Source organism: Melanaphis sacchari, unplaced genomic scaffold (genome assembly GCF_002803265.2).
Source record: "Melanaphis sacchari strain LSU unplaced genomic scaffold, SCAv2.0 Contig0_pilon_pilon, whole genome shotgun sequence".
Taxonomy (NCBI): domain Eukaryota; kingdom Metazoa; phylum Arthropoda; class Insecta; order Hemiptera; family Aphididae; genus Melanaphis; species Melanaphis sacchari.
Genome location: NW_020270366.1, coordinates 18,395,107 through 18,417,610, shown reverse-complemented (window position 1 = coordinate 18,417,610; position 22,504 = coordinate 18,395,107). Strand labels below are relative to the sequence as shown.

Here is a 22,504-nt window from a genome sequence, read left to right as displayed (position 1 = left end):
TAGTGCCGCACACGGGTTTTCAGTTTCCATATCGATGTCGTCGTTGTTGTAACGACGGCGGCAGCGGTAGTTTGAAACAAGTATTTAAGTACGTTGGTGGACACGCATGCAGTTCGTTGGACACTTTAAAGTTCTTGTGGCTTTTGTTATATGCTTCCCTCGCGTGCGGAGAATCATCACTCCTTGAAAGTACCCACCGTTTGCAACGGTCATCGAGACCATGGCGATTACAAATTACAATTAATTATCTTGAACAAAAAAAAATCATAACTTTGTAATCAATCAAATAACGGTTATAGGAATTGATTTTCCTAACACCTTTTAATCGGGATAGTCGAATTGCACTTATTACCTACAAAGAAATGGTCGAATTGCACTTGGGTTGAAAAAAAGTAATAGTCGAACTGCACTCGGGTAAAAATCAGGTAGTAATCGAACTGCGCTCGTTCAAAAATAGAGTTAAAATGGAAAAACTGTGGAAACTTGTTACGAGTCGAACGTGTATAGTGAAAACACTGAAAACCCGTTAAAAATATTGGAATTAATCTTATGTTTACGAATGCTACGGCGGGCGTGCCTATTTAATAGCTTTATGTATAGTAGTTCGTGAATGTCATTAAGATAACGCAGATAATGATTGTCACCAAAAATCAACAATTACAAATCGATACTTATATTTTAATGCAGAACACTGACACAAGACCATCAACAACACGGTATCAGAAAAAAATAAATTATATTGAAAAATATATTGACTTATATTAGTGGATATTTTTAGCTATTATTACTGGGCGACATTAAAAAAAAAAATTACACACGTCATAATCAAAATCAATATATGCGCCTAAAAAATACTTTTTAGAATTAAATATACAAAACCTTACTTATATCTAACAATACCATCAAAACTTACAATACATAAATGAGTACAAATAATTTATGTGTTAAACTTACTCTTTTTAGTTAAAAAAAGGAATCAATAACATACAGTACCAATACATTTTGTTATAAAAGTATAAAAAACGACATATTAAAGTAAATATAAGAATTAGCTTGTAGAAACCAGGACTAAAATCAAATCGAAAATAATTTGTAGATATTAATTATTGGAATTGCTGATGACCAGATGAAACATGTCATATTGTCGCATAGAACAAATTGCTTATTGCGTAGGTACTCTATTATTTTATGAGTACCCAAGGAGATCGGTCACACGGGTTTTCCATTGTAGAAAATTTCAATAATTATTTGTACTCCCAAATTCAAATGATTGAACGATGTAATATAGATATAAATAAATAACAATTAATTTAAACATAAGAAATAATTGTATAATAATTTTAAACATTGTCATTTTTACAAATAATCGTTGTCGCCCAGTAATTAAATATATGGTCTATTAGGCGACAAAAAGTTTTCTCTAGGTGACAAAAAGTTTTCTCTAGGCGACATTTTTGTCGCCCAGTATATTAGTTAAAATATCCACTGACTTATATACACAAAAGCATATTACCAGGCTAGAATTTTTGAATGCAGTTTGTTATTACTATAAAAAATGATATAAAAAAAAATTATAATATTGACAACAATTAAATTTGACGATTTAAAAATAAATAAATTAAAAAAAATGTATAATAATAATATGTATAATGTAATATAATATAATGTATAATAATATAATATAAGAATTATAATGTATAAATATATAATTAACATAATGTGATGTATAAAACAATCATTTTTAACCATGCCAATGATTAAAATCATTGTCAGTCCTAAGCCTGTAAGTGAGAAGGAAAATGAGTGTTTACTAAATGTTTAACTCCTTCAAATGTATGATAATTTGGTTGAAATACTATTTTTGAGCCCAAGTGCAATTCGACTACTACCTGCTTTTTATCCGAGCGCAATTCGACCATTACCTTTTTTAAACCCAAGTGCAATTCGACTATACCCCTTTTAATGACAGAAGTTTTTAATGTATAAACTCCAAATGCACTGAATCGTTTAGTACCTATTTTCATGACGTTCACGTTATACAACTCCAACGATTATGTTATTATTTTATAAATCAATTTTTTTTAATACTTATAAAGTCGGAGCTACCTGAGATTTATAGACAATTAGCGCCAGTGAACAATGCAAATATTTTGAATTTGTCTCTGTAAACCCACTTCAAAACGATATCTTGTGTATTTTTTTTTTTATTTATTATAAAGTGTTCCTAACATACAGCGCCATCAAACTTATTAATGAAATAATAACAACATTTAACATTTAAACAATTGATAACCATAAATTAATTACAATTATTTACAACAAGTTACATGAAATTACATCGATATATATATGTATATAATGGTACAATAAAAAGAATGAAAAATTTATATAAGTGTAGTATTATTATTATTATTTTTTTTTTTTAATTAATATATTATTGGTGTTGAGATAGGACATCATATGAGGACGACCACGCTTGGGGTGCTGGGGAGTAGTATCTATGTAAAACCAAAGGGTGATTTTTTTTCAAATTATTAACTTTAAAATATAGTAAATATGGAAGGTGAACAGTAAATACAGAAACTCTGCAATCCCCGCACATGTAAGTTTTTAGTCATCAACTAATCAGTGATCACCCATAAATATTTGGCAGTTTGGCACGGTTCATTTTATCATAGAAGCATACCAGTGATGGATTCAAGGTGACGCACGCTCTCCCAAATTAAATAAAAAATTAGATATTATTGGGCCAAGCTTTTTTCATCTGATGGCCTTTTTTTTCTTCTTTTTTTTTGCTTTTTATGCACCCTCTCCCATCATGAACAATTTCTGAATCCGCCCCTGAGGTATACATTTTAGATAATTAAAAGTTTAAAGTTTCGGTGAACTTTTCCGGTGATTAAGCTAGTTCAATATACTAACATATAAAAAATATATATAAAAAATAAAATATGTAAAAAATACCTACCTATTTATAAGGTACCTAGCTAACAAGCTACAATTGGTATGTACCTACCTGTATAGCCGTATAGGTTATAGGTTGGTACTAAATTAATAAATTAAAACAAATAATTTACTCGATGATCACTGATGAGCATTATTATTTAATACATAGGTATTATGATTATTATTAAGTTACTGCCGACTGGCGTTCGATTTATGCGAATTGCCATAAATGAAATGTTCAAATTACCTACAGATCAACTATCTTTAATAGACGTAAGTCGTAGGTATTGTTAATCGTTACAGTAGTATCTATGTATCTATTTGTATGTCCAAAGTACCTTCAGCAGTGATACTAAAAAAGTTTAAGTGAAAATATCCTGTTCAAAACGATTTTTTTCGAGTAACACATTAAAAAAAAAAACAGTGATTTTCAAAAACCTTAATATTTTCAAACTTTCTTATTATATATTAAATAAATCAATAGATATCAATAAATATTTTCATTTAATCAAACCGTATTCTTTTATAACTCGTAATAATCGTTAAAAAAAAAAAAAAGTTAGTGTGAGGACGTAATTTTAAAATTATTATGATATTGTGTTACACGGGATTTAATTTTTTTTTTAATTTTGTAAACATACGTACATTTTGGATTTGGAAAATCATTGTTTTTTATGTGGAATATTTCTCATTCAACTTTTTCAATCACCCTACTAAACGCATTAAATTCAGTATATCATTTTCACTTTAAAAATGTTAAAACATTCAATATTCATACACCTTATACCTAACGGCTAATGTTTAACATTTAACACGAGGTAACAGATAATATTTTAGTGTTGAATAACAATTAATGTATTTCCAAGTACTCACTTCAATCGACATTAATCAATAATCATTGTTTCACTAATATAGATTATTTTATATTACACGTCCTATTATCCATCAAATTAATTATTTTATCTTGAACCTAGTTGTAAAATAGAATAAACCAGTAGTACAATCAGCAGTAGAGTAAATAATGAATACCCATTTCATTTAAGTAAATAATATATACACATATATTTTTACTGTTATGATAATATAAAATAAAATTATTAGTATAATAATAATAAATATATTATACACGTGCGAGTGTGCGTGTATGTATATAAATAACAGAAAACTCCCACTTTAAGTAAAATTTTTAATACAAGTTATATATGATTTATTAACAGTTAATTTTTTATTTTCTAGAAATAAGCTATATTAATGATAATTATTTATACATGTCAATATTTAAATTTTGTTGCATTATTGCTATTGCAATAGTGATAATTAAATAATAATAAGAAATATTCGTTCAATATATATTGCTCGCAGTACTATAATTACATAGAAAATATCATTTTAAACATTTAAATAATAAAATAATGTTGGGAATTAATAGGTTAATATGTACAATCTCAAATAATATTGAAGTAAATAATTCAACGAAATAAAAAATATTTTTTTTTTTTTTTTAAATAACAATTATTTATATTTTTTATTGTAATTAATGACTTGTACTAAACAGTTTTTTAAACCTAAAATTGGTGTAAATAAAACAAATCTATAAATAAATTCTAACTGCATTTTTTTTAAAAAAATTAATTGAATTTAAGTACTATAAAATGATTCATTTAAAATAATATTTGTGTTGTTGTCACTTTACAACTTTGTATTTATACTTAACATTTTTTACAATATTATACCAATTAATTATATCATTATACAATGATGAGTAAAAATGTTTCATAGAATAATAAAGTAAATTATTAGGTTAAAAATGGTTAATGAAAAATGATAACAATTAATTTTATTATCATTCAACATAGACCATTCATAATTTAAATGGAATATACAATAGTAAATTTATACATTTGGAATATATATATATATAATAAATTGTTAAAAAGGTATAAAGTTCTTTAACTTTGATTTAATTCTGCCGTATTGATATCATTAATTTCATTATCTGTTGGAACATTTACTGTTTCTTCAATTGGAAGAATCTCATTATTCTGTTGTTCCATGTTAAAAGATGACTCACAATCTGCCCCATAATAGAAGTCATCACGAGGTTCACAAGATTTTTCTTCTATATTCATAACTTGATTAGCTTCGTTTACTTGAGACTCAATAGCATTATCTGAATAATGCTCATCATTATTTAAATTGTGAGAAGATTCTTCATTAAAAGATTGATGATTATTAGGTTGATCATTTTCATATTTCGTATCATTATAATCAGATTTAAATTGTACATTTTGTTCAAAATCTTCATTGTTTTGTCTTATTTCATTTTCTCGTTGAGAATTAAAATTGTCCGTGGTATCTTTTTGATATTCTTCGTGAGGTTGATACTCATCATGCTGTTTTTCTTCAAAATTTTGCTGTTCAAAGTTGTCAACTGGTGTTTTTTGTGAAATCTGCTGTGTTTCTTTAATATTATCATGGAATAATTCTTGTGAGTTATTAGTTAAATCATTTTGATAATCTCCAAATTGTCGATCTCTGTTAAGTTGCTCTTCATTGTTTTGTTCAACATTCTTGTCTTCATTATTTGAATCGGCATTATGAACACCAAATTCATGATGTTCCTGACTATCCTTTTGATCTTCCTTGTTTTCAATTTCGTCATGCTGTCTAAACGTCATGTTTGAGCTTACAGTTTCTTGATCTTGGACTTTATGCAGTTGCTCAATATTATCAACACCTTCACCTTCATAGTTGTCTAAATCCATTGGACCGCTTGTTTGATGTGGACCTTCTTCTGCGGTAACTTCATCAACAGATGAAGTGTGTTCCACAGATTTTTTGTTCCAACGATCTCCTTTAGTATTATCATCAGACTCTTTATCACCCCATTTGCTCGGTTTTTTAGAACGTTCATCATTATTGTCACGGTTTTTTAATTTACTAGCAGCCCATGATGACCCTTGTTTGATATTTTGTCTTTCTTCTTCTTCATTCATTGTTCCACGTTTCCAAGGTTTCTGTTGTTCATCCCATTCAGGATTATCATCACGTCTCCAGCGTTTTTGTTGATTAGGTCCTTCCCAGTCTTCATTTCGTCGCCGGTTACCATTACCTCTCCAAGGAGAAAGTCTACTACGACCACTCCATCCATCAGAATCACGACTACCTCCCCGACTTACCCATTTATCTGAATCACGATTGCTTCTATTAGCAGATAAATTATTGCCCATCCAATTATCTAAAATATAAATTAAACATATTAAATAAATTATGTGATATTTATTTCAGTATTTATTACCTCGGCCACGGCCCATCACATTTTGCATTAATGGTGGTCTTAAATTACTTCTTCCCATCATACCTCCTCTATTCATACTTTGATTCTGCCAAACAGGCGGTGGTCCATTATTATCCCAATTAGGTCCACTGTTTGTATCCCAATTGGGTGGACCATTGTTATTATCCCAATTTGGTGGGTTGTATCCTCCACGTCCTCTAAATCCTCCACGGCCTCCGCGGTTCCATCCACCCCGCCCTCTCATGTTGCTATTCTCCATAACAGGCGGTCTAGGACCATCTAAAATTAATTTAAACAAATAAAATATACTCTAAAATATTTATATAATTGCTTAAATTATTTATTTATTTACCTTGTGGAAAATTTTGAGGGGGCATATTGAACATTTGATTTGGAAGTGGTCCATTGTTAGGCCCAAATATGCCAGGTTGGAATGGAGGATTACCCATATTGTCTTGAATTACATGATCAAGAATTTGATGCAAAGAATTATTTTGCATCAAAATATCTTTTACATTATCTATTTGTGCTATGTTTGGAACTTGAGCTATACCCAATCCTTCTTTTATGGACAATCGATCAATATTATTTGGATTGTCCACTTCTTCATTAACTTTATCACCCCAGCGTGATGATTTCCTCTCTCTTTGTTCAGGTCCTTTAATACGATTTCTTGGATCTTGTCTTTGAGATAAATCATCTCTTCGCCCACGATCGTTTTTGATATCTCTATCTGAAAATTTATCAATTCTTTCCCTATTATCATAATTACGATTCCTGTGATCTATTCCATGAATTCTATCATCTCGTTCAATGTTTCTAACAGAGTCTTTAGAATCTTCTGTCTCAGAGTTGCCTAAAATATTAGGATCATATTTTTCATTGCTTATATTAGTGTTACTTGTAATTCGTGCAAAATCAGATAAATTTGGAAGTGTTGGAGGAGGAGGTAAATTAAATTGCATAAGCGTAGAAGGGTCTAATTGATTTGGAGGATTTGTTGTGTTTAGGTTATCTTTATGACTTGTATTTTGAGAAAGTGTGGGAGCAGTACTAGTTCCAGACGTTACAGTAGGTGGATTTAACCCCATCATTGTCTGAGCAGAAGAAATAGCTGCAGCTGAAATAAATAAATATACATGTCAAAAATATATTTAAAAATGTTTAATCATTATAGGTACTATATTATAGTTTTGATATTTTTAAAATAATATATAATTTGAATGTACTCAATTATTTCCAAGAATTTTAACAAATATAATAAATGCATTCAATTATTTACTTTGAGATGGCAGATTCATACCAAAAGGAAAAGACATCATCATATCTGGAGGTACACCAAGTGGTTTTTGTGCATCATTAGACATTGCCATTTGTTGAGGATTTCCCATTATAGACATATTTGCTAAACCGATATAAAGTTATTTAATTGTTTTAATAAACACTTTTGTTATAAAGTAACTCACGTGGAGGTCCAAATGGTGATGGCATTCTATTCATCATCATCATAGAAGGGTGACCCATTCCCATGGGAGCCATAGTGCCAGGCATCATAGGATTCATCATTGGATTAATTAATCCTAAAAAATTAGTATAATAAAGTTATTTTAACCATTGAAATACTAGTGTTGCATATATGCAACTGCACTGTTAATGCATTAAACACCATTTAGACATCCTGCTGTCAAGTATATGCTTAATTTCTAATTTCTAATGTGTAATATGATAATTTTCAATAAAAAAAAATAATATTTTTATGATTATTATTTATTGTATTAACAATGAAGTAAAATTTAAAGCAGTACAATCAAGTAAAGTTATTATTTAACGCACCTGATAGTTTAACTAAAAGGTTTAAAAAGATGTTTACAAATTATACATACTAGGATTTATTCCAAATGGATTAGGCATGTTCATTGTCTGGGGCATATTGAAATTCATCTGATTGGGTTGACTGTTTTGAGCAGGGGACATTTGCATATTTTGAACACTAGGAGATTGAACACCTTGTGGGTCAAAAAAATTAGATGTATTTAGTGGTTGTTGACTTCCTTCAGATACTTTTTCTTCTTCTTTTTTCTCATTTTTCTTAGATGTTCGTAAGTTCTTTAAATGAGCTGAAAATTAATTAGAGAAAAAATAACAATATTTAATCTTTATATAGTGGAATTGATATTATGGTTATCTACACTACTTTAAATATTAATTCTACAACTGTTCAGGCATTTAAAATCAAGTAATTTAAAGAAAATAATAATTTTATTAAATACAATCATTAAGGTATCATTAAAGTATCATTAAAAATTCTTAAAATAGCTTACTTTTAAGCCATTCAGGCATTGTATCTTCATCTAACATTCCTCCAACTTCCAACTCATCATAGTCTATTTCTTTGTTTAACTTCTCCCAAGGTATGTATGATACTCCATCATCAATTTCCCAATAATCTTTCCACTCTTTATCTTTCATTGCTTGACCCGGAGCCCAAGCAATCTAAAACAAATTAAAAAATTAGTTATCATATCATTTTCTGCTTATTTTTAACATTGGTAACATTTATAATATTTAATTAATATTTTGAGAATGTGGAGTAAAAATTTTTCTCAACATGCAGTTCATACATTTTAATTGAATTGATACTTATAAATAAGACCTGGATTTATATGCTCTAAATATTTCAGAAATATGCACTATAAAATATGCATTAATGCTCTTATTTTATAGAAATATACCCTATAAAATAAATACATGCAAAAATTTGATCAGTCTTTTATTTTCATTAAATATAAATAAATAATCGAATGAAAATTATGCGTGCTCAGATCACAACAAATACGACCGGTGTTGGAATTTATCTACATGAAAATATTGTTATCTATTATCTTATCTAGATTCAATTTTACTGGTCATCTTTTACCTTAGATAAAAAATTCAGTTATCTATATTAATTTATCTAGATATTTTTTATGTATAAGTATTTATTTAATATTAAAGTACCTATATACGTTTTTACATAATGGAAAACTCAACATTTTATATGATATATAATATATAAAATACTAATTACTTATAATAAAGATAACGTATTTCTGCAAATACCTTTTAATTATAGTTATGCATTTATTACTGCATATAATATTATGTTCCTATATTTCTTGAAATTACCCAGGAAAACATACGGGTCTGTCTCCTACACGGTACACGGCCCGTAGACGTTGATTGTATAACTGCAGCTATATTATAATTATTATTTTCATTTGTCATTCTCTAGTGCTCTTATTGTTGTTATCAGGTTCCTACCTATCCTTAGTTCGGGTTTTGACTAGTGATATTCAATTTAAGTATAAAGCGGTTTTTGATTGAAACATCTTACATCTGTAATAGTTCTAGTGGCTTATTTTGGGTGATAGAAGGAACAAGTCACTCCCTTTGGTTTGTTAAGTTTACAGAGAAGGTTAAATAGTACAGTACATGGCAATAAAGTATCTAGGATTTTTCCACGGGTTGGATATAGATTTTAATGGACATATTTAGTAAGCAGATATATTTATATTATTATATACAAAACGTTATACCTATTGCTTACAAAATTTAATCTCCGTGAGTTGGGTGAGTATGACCCCTATTCCCTCTAATTGGTATTTAATCTAGTGGTTTCCCCTATCTTGGGAAGTTTCTGGTAAAGCCTCTGAATGTCTGCATAGTTTATACATGATATAAAAAATACAAAAATATGATTATCAATTTTTTTTATCTAGATAAACCATTTACATATTATCTATTATCTAGATACTTAAGTAATTTTTATCTACTATCTTTATCTAGATAAATTCCTATCAATAATCTATTATCTTTATCTAGATAATATTTAAGTTATCTATTCCCAACACTAAACACGACTAATATATGATTTACTAAACCTACACAATAACAGATTACTACTTGTCCCCAAAGGTTTTAAATAAAATAGGAAAACGACATTGTTAAATTACATTGATTATAAGTCTATAAATATAACTATAAATACGTCATTCTAATTAAAATAAACAAAATATTACATATAATGCATTTAATAATCGTAAAATACAGAAATATGCAGTACATTTCAAAAAATGACAAAATATGTAAAATAAAACTTAATATTTCGGATCTATTGACTTTAGATCAAACTTGAAGCTTACCTAACTACTTTTTGGATTGTTCAGAAAAAACATGCAAATGCATATAAATCAGGGCCCTAGTTATAAATATACTGATTATAATAGGAACTCAAAAATGAAACTTTTATCAGTAGATCTACTTTTAAGAAACTAGATAAAAATTAGAACCTTTTAGTTTTGTGGTATTGATAATACCAGCAGTTAAATAATCATTGAATTTTTTTCTTATCCATACATACATGACAGACAATAACTTAAGTAAATATTTTTAATTAATTTCAATATTAATCAAAGATAAAAGAAATATCAACTTCAGAGTTGTTGAAAAAATAGATTATATACAATAAACAAAAAATTTAAATCATAATTTTAATTTATTTCACTATCCAAATAATAAATTACTTTTGAGTTTAATAAAAAAAAACTTCCTGAAATATACTACTTGTGATTAGAAACTTAAATGATAGCTTAAAAATAAATTATCCATCAATAGTGTATTTATTTAAAAAATAAATTTGTTTAAAATGTATAATAATATTATAATAACCTATATTTAAAAATGTTAATAATGAATATAAAAAAATTATATTGTGTATACATACTGTCATAGGTTTTCCTTGTAATCTTTCCCCTTGATATTTACTCATTATACGAGCAGCATCTTGTCTTCGGTTCATACACAAAAAAGCACATCCTCTAGGTGATATTAAATTTAATGAAACTATATCACCAATTGGTTGAAATAATCCATATAAATCGTCTTGGTGTATGAGTTTTGATAAATGACCCACCCAAAGAGTAGTGCTTACAACTGTAAAAATCATACAAATTTAACAACAATATAAACAAATTCTTCAAAATATTTATTACCTGCTAAATGATTTTTTTTAAATGGAGGTAAATATTTTTTTCTCCTCTCTCTATCTTTTTCACGCTCCTTTTCTCTTTCTCGTTGACGTTCACGACTATTCTTTCTAGGTGATCGTTTACGTGATGGACCTGATGAATATCCATCTCGCCTTGTATCTCGTTTATTTTGAGGAGGTGATGCAATATGATCTAGATCTATCACTTCAGGTTTAGACTGGTTCGAATCATCATAACTATACAAAATACAAATAAATTATTTATTTCAAAAAGTTTATAGATTATATTCAATTTGAATAAAAATATATACATTATCTGAGGTAAAGGTTTATGGTGAGATTCTAATGACATCATAGGTTGTTGTTGGTACATTTGTGTACTAAATAATTGATTTACATATGGGTTTGACATCATTCCAACTGCTTGAGAAACCACAGGAGCTGGTTTTAATTCACATTCAGAAGCAAATGGTAAATTCTGAAATAAAAATTTAAGTTAAAATATATAATATTAAAAATGTTTAAGTTATGGAATAAATAAATAAATAAATTAATAAAATTATTTACTAATATGAGCTGAACTTAAATCTAAGTACTTACTGAGCTGGAATTGATTGCTCGGAAACTGGATCACTCGTTCATTATATAAACCTACCTTTCGATGGCTCGTTACCGCTGAAATTTTTATTTGGAGGAACAACTAAACAAAAGTAGGCACAGGGACTCGTGTTTGGACTGACGATTTATTTCTTTAAAATTTTTAAAGAATAGCTTAACATACTATGCTAAAGCTACACATGTACAATTTTTGGTTATCTTACCTGAACAGTCTGAGCAAGATGTTTGTCGAACTCCGCTTCTTTTCTCATTTCTTTTATCTTGTCCAACTCTGCTAATTGTTTAGACTGTGTAGACATTAACCCTTCGACATTGCGCAATGTGCGCAGAACTTCTGGGTTATTCAATAGGCTGAATTTAAAAAACAAAATAATAGAAAATATCTCTAAAAACTTGAATCTTGTTCAAAATCGAAAATGTCAATGAATAAAAATGACTACCAACTTCCTAATTAAAACTGCATGGTTTGATAAATATTTAATTTTTAATCAAGTTTGAAATTTTCATACTACTTGATCATCATAAGAAAAAATATTCAGCAATAAGTTGACTTAAAAAATTATTTACAAATAGTAATTTCCTGAAAACAACTATACTATTAAATAAATAAATACATATAAACACGTATATATTAACAGGATAAAAAAAACTATTTTACTAAAAATCTTAGAGAATTATATATTGATCAATTAATAATAATTTTTAAATGAATACACCAATATTTTTCATCAAGTTTCTTGGTGTATAAACATACCATTTATGACAATTTTCTACCAATTAATTTCAAAAATTCATGCAATCCAAACACGAAGTATGCGCATAACAATTAATAAATAAAATAAATATAAAGTTCCTATTGAAATGTTCTGTACATTGATGACATTATGATACTTTTAATATATAAAAAATAGCTATTTGGACAAATTCTTGATTATAACACAGTTGTCCATTAATACAAATAAAAAATGTAAATTGAAATCTGAAGAATTATTGTTGAGATATAAATAACAATAATTTATTGTTATATAATAACATAATATAATTAATTAATTTAAAAATTAAAACTGATGCTTATTATTTATATTAAATCAGATTTCTTAATGTTTTAATGGTTAATACTTAATATACACATAATTTGTAATAAATTAAAAGCAGCAAATACAACATACATACAATTCAGAATACATAATATAGTATTCAATTCAATAAAACCTATTTTGCAGCATCCATTCACCACAAAAAATGGTAATATTTGTTTTTAATTGATATATCTTAAACACATAAGATTTGTACCTTTAAAATAAATAAAGCATTGCTGATCTAAGAAAATAAAATGTAATAATACAAACCTTTGAAGCTTATACCACTTTTCTTGAAGAGGTAGATTTCTACTTTTGAAGTAACATAGTTCCTATATTTATTTTTCTTTAAACAATGATATTTTTGAAAAAGTTGTAAAATTGTGTATACATTCTGTAGTTGATTTAGTAATGATATGTTCTAAACTAATATAAGTTATTTGTTTTTACGATAACCAATATATTTGAAAGTATAAAACAAAATATTTAAATTTTTTTTGTAATACCTATACAACTAACAACTATTAAGCTTTGAATATTATTTTTAAGTATAACTTTAAAGATTTAGTAGTCATAATTGATATTCTTTAAAGTTAGATAACATCATTTTCTGAACATATAGAATTAATCATAAGAAAATATTTGAAGAACACACCTGTCAATTCCATCAATGGTAGTATTTTGATGTTGCTGTTGATGGAATACTGGAGATTGATTAAGCATTTCATCTTCTTCATCACCATAATCATAATCAAGGATTTTTTTATCAAACAATTTTACCTACAATATGCATCAAGAAAAGAACCAAACTTTATTTTTTATTTACTAACAATTATTTTAACTTATATCTTACTGCATCAGATTTTTTTACTTGAGGAGATGTAGATGACTGTTGCATGTGACCTGGTTGTTTCTTCAATAATGATTGAATAGCTTGTATGTGTTCAAGTATAGCTGGATCTATTGGTTTATTTTCAGTATCTAAACTCTGTGACTGCAATTTTAAAAACAAATTAATAATAATAGACTAAAAAACTAGTAATAATTATTCTTATTAAACCAAACTACTTACTTGTAAAGTGTCAAAATTTTTAGACATATCATCTTTAACTGGAGTATTATCTTGACTTTTAAAAAGATCTGTTTTAACACCTATAAAACAATAAAATACATTGTTATACAAAAGTTAATACTATATAAAAAAGAGGAAATACTTTATTATTGTCTGAATAAATAAACAATTCTAAAGTTTAGTTCAATGTAACTTAAAATAATACGTATAACATTTCATAAAATTAACCATATCATAATATTAATTAGATGTACTATAAACTAATATTGTTGACAACATTTATTAATATAATTACTTATTTTTGGACTAGTGTCCATTGATGATAAAGAATTTATTTGAGAATGTTCCCCATAATCAGGATTGGCAGCCAAATCAAAAATAGGTTGAATAATATCTGTGGTAAAAACAGCATTCTTTTGCCATAAATTTAATACTCGAATAACTTTACTCTATAAACATACACAGTAAATTAGTTTGATTATATTGTATCTAAATTGTACATTTAACATAAATATTTTATTAACATACTTTATCTTCTTCTGGACAAGCAAATAAGTGTGTAAAAGTCGATTTAAGATTACGCGCAAATCTAGGAGCGAATACATCTTTGTCATTTCCAAACTGATGTCGTGATTGCCTCACAATTGAATCAATTACATATAAACCTGGTATCTTATACTCAGGTTTGCACTAAATAAGAAATAGGATAGATGATACTTAAATACAGTTTCTTTATTGAGTTTATAATTTCTTCTTACCTTCTGTATAAATTTTTCTACACATTGAACAACGTGTTTATACAATTTGATGGCTTTAATTGCATTTCGAGTAATTGCAGTCATTTTTGCTTTTGATATTGGCGGCTTCATTTCCATGATGGAATAAAGCTGAAAACATGACAAACCTCAAAATATATATGCTGCAATAAACTGTGATACTACTAAAATTATAAATCTATACATATTCCACCTTCTCTATTCAAGACACCAATAAATTTGTACTTATCGTAATAATTATAATGGTAAAAATATTATTAATAGTACTTCAAAGATTTACAACCGTTGCCGTCAGTAAACGGTCCCAAAGCTTAAAGTTAACGATAAAAATATCAAATTTCAGGTTGGCGTAAAATAAGGATCAAGCGCTCATTCAAAAAGAACAGAAATTAGGTACTATCATTAACATTTCACAAGCAGCTATGAATATTAAAACAAAATATTTACAGGTGTAGTGCGCAATCAACTCTTACCTCAAATGTGAACGCTTTGACCGCCTCCATCTCGGTGTGACGACTCCTCAATCCTCAGCAAAACACTGCGTAACAAGAAATAAAACCCGCGACGGCGGAGATCGGACTCCAAACGAGACGTTTATAACATGACAAACGTGAATGCGGCGGTAACACTCAAATTTGTTCGGAATAAAACACAGAAATGACCGTAATCGGAAATTGCAAATTTTGGCGTATTTACGTTTCAGTTTAGGACGATCAGGTTCAGGACAGCGTAATGAACGACAGCACGCGCTGATCGACGGCAGCGGCATTAATACAATTACAGTGTAGCCAGATTAGAAAATGAAAATTTTCCTTTTGACATTTAAAATCTCGGTCATCAGCCGCTGCTATGGATCGTTTTAAAACTATAATTTCCCACGACCCACGGCAGCTATAGATATAGTATTACTGTATTAGCGCTTATCTAAAAAAAACTTAAAAAATATTTTATATATTAAAACATAATATAATATATAGTACACAATTTTAAAATTATAATAATATACACACAATTACACAACCGTGAAAACATTTTTTATATAACATTTTTTTATGATTTATTTTTTAATAAATATTCGTAAAATATTAACACTAGGCTTACTGAGATCCTGATTCCTAATGTTTTTAACAATTATACTTTATTTAATTTGAAAAGCTGATGTCTTAATCTTAAATAACGAAACACATAACTGATAACTACACCGCAATTAATTACGAGCTACGGTGTAATTTAATGTAAAATGTATCGAGTATCATCTTAGTATTAAGATATTCGTTAAAAATGATTTTGCATCCTTACACAACTCTATATTAATACCTATGTTTTATGTAGGTAATATACCTAGTATTATTAAAACAACATTATCAATATACTATTGTGCATTCTATTATTTTTAATTAGCATTAGTAGTAGAAGGTCTGATGTAACGTTTACACTTTATCGATGTTTTTCATAGGTTTTACCTAATTAATTAGTATGGATTTTTTTTTTTTTAGCTTTTGACGTTAAATAATGAATACACTTTTATCACAATCACAACGTTATCTGGTTATCTCGTATTTATTTGAGTTGACGTGGTATCATTTTTCTACGGTAAATATAGCATCAGGAGTATTTAGTAAATACTATTTACTGTTTAGTTTTAATATTTACAATTTAGTATTTACAATTTAACCTTCTAATAGTTCTAACCTTTAACGTTAATCGTAATTAATTCGTCTAGCTTTTATTATTTGAAAGACCGCATCACAACAAATGTTATTCTAGTGTGTCCACCGATTTAGTAACCATGTAGTATGTTATCCAGCAAATAAGTCTGTTAATTTAAATCATTCTTATTCTTGCCAAGATGTTTGAATACACGTCATTGTTGGTTTACACTCTGTTCTACATGATCGTCTCTGCTTGTTTTGTGCTCAGAACTACTGAATTTGTATCTAACGGTCTGACAGTCGAAAACCTGTTTGATACAGTAATTGACAAAGAATACAACAATTTCATTTTACATCACATCAAAAGAACATCATATAGCATCATTGTACACTCAAGTCTGCCGTTAGGTTGGTGCATAATACTTAGGTTATATTGTACTCAATATATCATAAAAAACAAAATCTTGATTATATTTATTTTAAATGTGAACTTTTTTCAGTATATTTACTAGGCACACTTCTAGTCAATGACAATGAAAAAGCATTTGTGAGTGTAAACTTTTACGAGTTGATTTTTTTGGCATTGCTGCCTATCACTTTTAGCTTTTCAGTAATATCCAAATGGAAATCAAATAATTGGGCCAACCATCCATTATCCATTATTTTGAGTCGTTACAATCCTGATGACTGGACAATTATAGCACAAGAAATTTCAACTGAATATCAATGGTATGCTAAACTATATTCTGTACCATATAATTTTATATATACATAATATACATAAATATATTATGGATGTTAAATATCTCATAGTTACCAACCTATAATGTATTTAATATTCTTTTCTTAATAATATATCTTTTTTGATTTATGTTTTTATTAGTCTTCAAAAACTGACGTTAGCCTATGGTACAATAAATAGAACAGTCGTTACTCAAAATTGGATAATATCAATAAAACCTTATATGCTTTATGTTTCCAAGAAATCAGAAAGTTCTTTCTTAGTTTACAGTTCGGATAACCATAATTCTACACCTGATGGCACTCCGGGTAGTATACAATTTATCAACATTCAAGTGATACCAATTCGATCTCGAATTAAATGGTTTTTTGTTAGGTAATTCATATGATTAATTAGTTTTAATATTTTTCATTAAATTTCATAAACACACTTTGGATCATTTTTTACACAGGATAAGGTCTGAAGATTTTAAAACACTTGAAGAACATATTGGACATCCTATACAAATTGCAGATAATGTCAAGTTACAGCGCTCAAGAACTGAACGTTTTATTGAAGTATTTCGTGATCAAGTTTCCCAAAATCCAGTATATAATGGTTACAGCTCAGCAGAAGTATGTTTAAAATAATAATAATTAATGTTATTTTTTCATATCACTGACCTATACAATATTTTTTAAATATTTGTTCTTGACATTTAAATTTTGAATAACCAAATTGTGTATTGCATTAAGTATTATCTTAAATTTTAAAATATATGATTGTGATAACCTAGTTTTTTCTAAAAGTTACAACACATAATAATATTTTAAATACAAAAATTAATGTAGATTATTTTACCAGGTTAACACTTAATTTTTTTTTCGATTTTTAATTTTAAAATATTTCAATAATTACATTATACATATTAACTTTTAGGTATAATTGTTACAAACAATTTAACTTTAATTAGTTAAACATTTTTTAAATAACTGGACCATTTTAAAGATATGTTTATAGATTTTATTTATAAATCTATTTTTGTTTTAAGTAATTTAAATTTAAAGTAATATTAAAAGAAAATAACGTATTCCCCATAATTAATTTTAACTAAAAGAAAGGTTGTTATCATACTAGTTTGTTTAATCATATAAATTATAAAGTAATATTAAAATAGAATAAGAAATTTTGATACAAGAATATTATTTCTAGTTAGCAGATGAAGTATGCGCTGGTTGCTTAGTGAATCCTCCAGATGTTAAGTTAACCAAATGTTGTGAAGATAGCAATGACAATGTAAATTGTTCTTCGTGTCAATGTAGACCTATGTGGTGTGTTGATTGCATGGCTAAATGGTAAGATAAATACAATAATGTTGTATTATAAAAAATAAAATTTATGTTAATTTTAGGTATGAATCAAGGCAACCTCAAAATGACACAACCATATGGTTATCATCAAAATGTACTTGTCCACTCTGTCGCCAATTGTTTTGCATTCTTGATGTCTGTCCATTACAAAATTCTGATTTAGCCAAGACTAATTAAGTACTTGTTGCTTTGACAACACTACTACTGTGATAATGTTTGTAGTATAAATAGTAACTTTTAAATTATTAATGTTTTGTAATCTCAAATATTTAATTTATTATGTTAAGACTTAATCATTTAAAAAGATTTAAAACTATGTTAAATTTTTTTTTTTTTTATTTGTTATAAATAACTAAATAATGTTTTATTATTAAAATATATATATGTGTGTGTGTGTGTACATAAAAATTGCCCTTTTTAAATTAGATACCCATTAAATTTTAAACAATGCAGTAGGTAGGCTATAAAATCATTAAAAATTAAAAGTTAAGTATTTGATTGATATAAAGAAAAATTATAAGCTTTTGATTTGATAAAGTATCTATAAGTTATTGCAATAAAATTTAAACATTGAGATATACAATTTTCATTTAATATAGTATATTGCTAAAAAATAAAAAATAGGAACTTTTTGTTATTTATACATGTATACACATATTATTATAATATAATACATTTTTTATTTTATCAATTTTATTTGATATTTTAATAACAGTAAATATATTTATATATATATTATTTACTTATATGAAAAAGGTATTCATTGTTTACCTTTCCGCTGAATGCGCTATTGGTTCATATTATAATGCGACTAAATAGACTTGAAAAACTGGGTGTATGATAAAATAATTAATTTTTATGGATAAAAGGAATGTAATATAATGTAAAATAATCCATAATAGTGAAACACAATGAGTAGGTACCTAATGAAGATTGAAAGGAGTATTAGGAATACATAAAATGTTAATAAATTATTATTCCACACTAAAATATATATTAGCTATTAGCTCATATTAAACGATAGGACCGATAAACATAGGTGTATAATTTTTTAACATTTTCAAAGTGATAATTATATTGTACAGAATGTAGAATGTATGTATCTAACAACTAACAATACGTTTATTGTGGTCAGTTAATCTGTAGGTAATAATGTAAACACTTCATTCACGGCAGTTCACATAAATCGAACGCCATTCGGAAATCATTTTAATAAGTAATAACTATATATCTAGGTCCTAGATAATAAAAAAGTACCTACTTAAGTAATAACGCTCGTCCATAGTCATCGAGTATATTATTTTTTTCTGTTTAATAATTTGTTACAATTAAAAGGTGTAGAAATAAATACTTATATCCGCTATTTAATTTATTTAAAAAATCTGATTTTTTTCAAGGTAGGTGCCTAATTAATTGTACTGCAACAGACATTATATATGTGTAGAAAACACTGCTGACTTATAAAACTGAAATCAAACATATATTTCCCTAACAACAATTAAAATGTATAAATATATTTTATTATTCTACAAAAAAGTCTAAAATAATATTCGTTAAAAAAAATGATAGGTATTATTATTAACTACGATATTAGTTTTGAATATGATTCAAGTTGTTTTTTTTTCTGCTTCCTATTACTGCAATTGCTACGTTTAACGTCGGTACTGCATTATATAACACTGACGATATGATGTACAAGACGTGGACTAAAGAAGATGTATTGATGTTGCGCAGTCGGATGTTAATGGATCATTTGATCCCCAAAAACGTAGTCAACGGAAAAACATTCCTCGACTACGTAAAGTTGATAATCAAAACATCCGAGACGATCGTCAGCGACCAGACCCGAAGGATAGCCATGGTCTCGGTGGCCGATGCAATCGGTGGGTACATGCAAGGAGTGATGATACCGCACGCGAAAGAAGCATATTACAAAGGCCACGAGACCTTTAAGGTGACCAACGAGCTGCACGAGTTATTACGGAAGATCAAGTGAGTGATAACTGATAAGTAACTAAAATAGAGGTAAACTATTTTACCCTCACATCCTCGTTCGGGGTCGTTAAATCCGGTATTGAAGTGTAATCTGCGACGGACGTATTTTTAAGAACGTCTCAAATCATTATATCTATTCGTTGTCCAGCCTTTACAAGTCGCTGTACAACGAACGCACGTATTTTGGTACAGGTTCATTTTGGATACGAACGGATGCGGTTGGATGCCACCAGTAGACGTCGGACGGCCGACCGCGAATACCGCCACCGCCGTCAGAAACAAGTACGACGATGACGACGACGACGACGATATCGATATGGAAACGGAAAACCCGTGTACGGCGCTACTGCTGTACGGCGTACCGTTCGACGGACAATCTGCCGCCGTACCGATACCGGCGTTCGATGACAATTCGAATCCGGGAACGTTGGCGTTTCCGTTCGCCGTCGGCAAGCGGCTGTTCGCCGTGGACAAGCCGTGACGGCGGCCGACGACCGCCGCCCGCTGCTCGTCGGTATTTACCGGCTGGGCCGGCTTGCACGTCGTCGGCCGCAGCGGTTCCGAGCGGACATGAACCGTTGGCTGACGACGCGGTGGTTCCGCTCTTGGCCGACCGGCACCGGTGGTATCCCGTGCTGGCGGCGCGTCGCGTCGTCCGGGCCGCGGCCAAGGCGGTCGGCAACGGCGTGGCTGCGGGCGGCCGACCAAAACGCAAGGCGGTGGCGTCGACCACGATCGGGCGGCCAGCGACCGACGACGACGACGAGGTCCGCCGATCGTGCGACGACGGGCCCGACAACCGAGTGCCCAACTCGAACGTACCGCTGGCCGTGATCCTCGTGTCGTTGGTGCTGATCTGGACAGCGTACGGCTGTGTGTTCGGATCCAAACAGCAATCGCACACCTTCACGTTGTAATCGTAATATTATTGTTTTGTCGTGTCTTCCGGTGTACGTGACGGTCTTCGAGTTCCGTCCAGATCCGAGAATGCACATCCATACGACCGCACGTCGTCCAGACGAACACCGACGACGCGATCGAGAATTAAGGCCAGCGGGACGTTTGAGTTGGGCACTCGGTTGTCGGGCCCGTCGTCGCTCGGCCGACGAATCGTTTAACGTTAATCCGTTCGAGTAGACTGTAGAGCGATACGTCGGAGCGAGGCACTCGGCCGTTTTCGTTGTAGAAATATAGTGTTCGTGCCGTCATAAAACCGCTTTACAATAGATAAATACAGTATGTTTATTTCTTACACGTTTTCGATATGTACATTTATTGTGTCCATATATGTGAGGTAATTTTTAATGTTGATACTAGTTTTTAGTGTCCACGTCTACTATTAGGAGTGTCCACTATTAATAGGTTATAACTCCTATTATGTGCACAAATTTTTGACGGTGTCCACTATTAGGAAGGGTTTACTATTGAGAGTTGTCCATTAATAGAGTTTCATTGTATTACCTACCAATCCGATAAATTTTCAGAAAATAAAATCATACAAAAAGTAGTTAGAAAAAAACACTAGTTAGTTAGTATCTCCTTACAAAGTACATAACCATCCAGGTTCCATAATATATCATAACATTCATAATAATTACGAACGAGCAATGAGTAATGACTATATAGTATAGACAGTATAGTTTTATATATGTATACTCATTATACTCATATATTATATACATATGTATGCATAATTATTTATATATATATATATGGATGATATTTATAAAATAATCAACCGATGATTATGATACTTTTTGACTAACGGAAACTATTTTAATTTATTTTAAGTGTGCCAAATTTAAGGCGGGCCACTTCCAAAAATATTTTTTACATTCATCATGCAACAAATTCTAATGTTAATACTATACGTATGTACTAGTAATAGCTAATATACTTGATTTTGATATAGACATTTTCAACTATTAAATTTATGGAACAATATTTTAAA

At 29.0% G+C, this 22,504-nt stretch overlaps 2 protein-coding genes and 1 pseudogene across 3 annotated transcripts; 2 read left to right on the top strand and 1 right to left on the bottom strand.

Moving 5' to 3' along the window:
- Positions 1-4,808: 4,808 nt before the first annotated feature.
- LOC112600201 (splicing factor, arginine/serine-rich 15) lies at positions 4,809-15,562 on the bottom strand. Of its 2 annotated transcripts, none has more exons than XM_025347384.1 (18): positions 15,289-15,562; positions 14,798-14,926; positions 14,568-14,729; positions 14,335-14,488; positions 14,040-14,119; positions 13,821-13,961; positions 13,623-13,747; positions 12,092-12,239; positions 11,582-11,748; positions 11,275-11,507; positions 11,007-11,215; positions 8,566-8,737; positions 8,128-8,361; positions 7,711-7,824; positions 7,548-7,649; positions 6,597-7,364; positions 6,245-6,523; positions 4,809-6,184 (listed from the first exon to the last, which is right to left on the bottom strand). In XM_025347384.1, the coding sequence occupies exons 1-18, from the start codon at positions 15,316-15,318 to the stop codon at positions 4,896-4,898; spliced, it is 4,536 nt and encodes a 1,511-aa protein (XP_025203169.1). In that variant the 5' UTR covers positions 15,319-15,562; the 3' UTR covers positions 4,809-4,895. The 2 variants fall into 2 exon arrangements, with proteins under 2 accessions (XP_025203169.1, XP_025203160.1); XM_025347375.1 differs by having other exon boundaries at positions 4,810-6,184; positions 7,527-7,649.
- Positions 15,563-16,398: 836 nt separating this feature from the next.
- On the top strand, positions 16,399-18,844 carry LOC112600214 (E3 ubiquitin-protein ligase TM129). The gene is made up of 6 exons (XM_025347394.1): positions 16,399-16,875; positions 16,968-17,196; positions 17,351-17,584; positions 17,661-17,823; positions 18,401-18,543; positions 18,600-18,844. Exons 1-6 carry the CDS (start codon positions 16,665-16,667, stop codon positions 18,733-18,735), a joined length of 1,116 nt encoding a protein of 371 aa, XP_025203179.1. The 5' UTR covers positions 16,399-16,664; the 3' UTR covers positions 18,736-18,844.
- Positions 18,845-19,363: 519 nt separating this feature from the next.
- LOC112600152 lies at positions 19,364-21,470 on the top strand (annotated as a pseudogene).
- Positions 21,471-22,504: the final 1,034 nt, after the last annotated feature.

Bases quoted from the DNA above. Each gene is read 5' to 3' on its own strand.
- LOC112600201 (XM_025347375.1), bottom strand. From the start codon at position 15,318: ATGGAGGCGGTCAAAGCGTTCACATTTGAG. The intron at 11,749-12,091 runs GTAAGATAACCA...TTTTTATTTCAG, and splicing joins ATCTTGCTCAGACTGTTCAG to AATTTACCATTTGCTTCTGA. The intron at 8,738-11,006 runs GTATGTATACAC...AATTTGTTTTAG, and splicing joins TACAAGGAAAACCTATGACA to ATTGCTTGGGCTCCGGGTCA.
- LOC112600214 (XM_025347394.1), top strand. From the start codon at position 16,665: ATGTTTGAATACACGTCATTGTTGGTTTACACTCTGTTCTACATGATC. The intron at 16,876-16,967 runs GTTGGTGCATAA...AACTTTTTTCAG, and splicing joins ACACTCAAGTCTGCCGTTAG to TATATTTACTAGGCACACTT. The intron at 17,197-17,350 runs GTATGCTAAACT...TGTTTTTATTAG, and splicing joins ATTTCAACTGAATATCAATG to TCTTCAAAAACTGACGTTAG.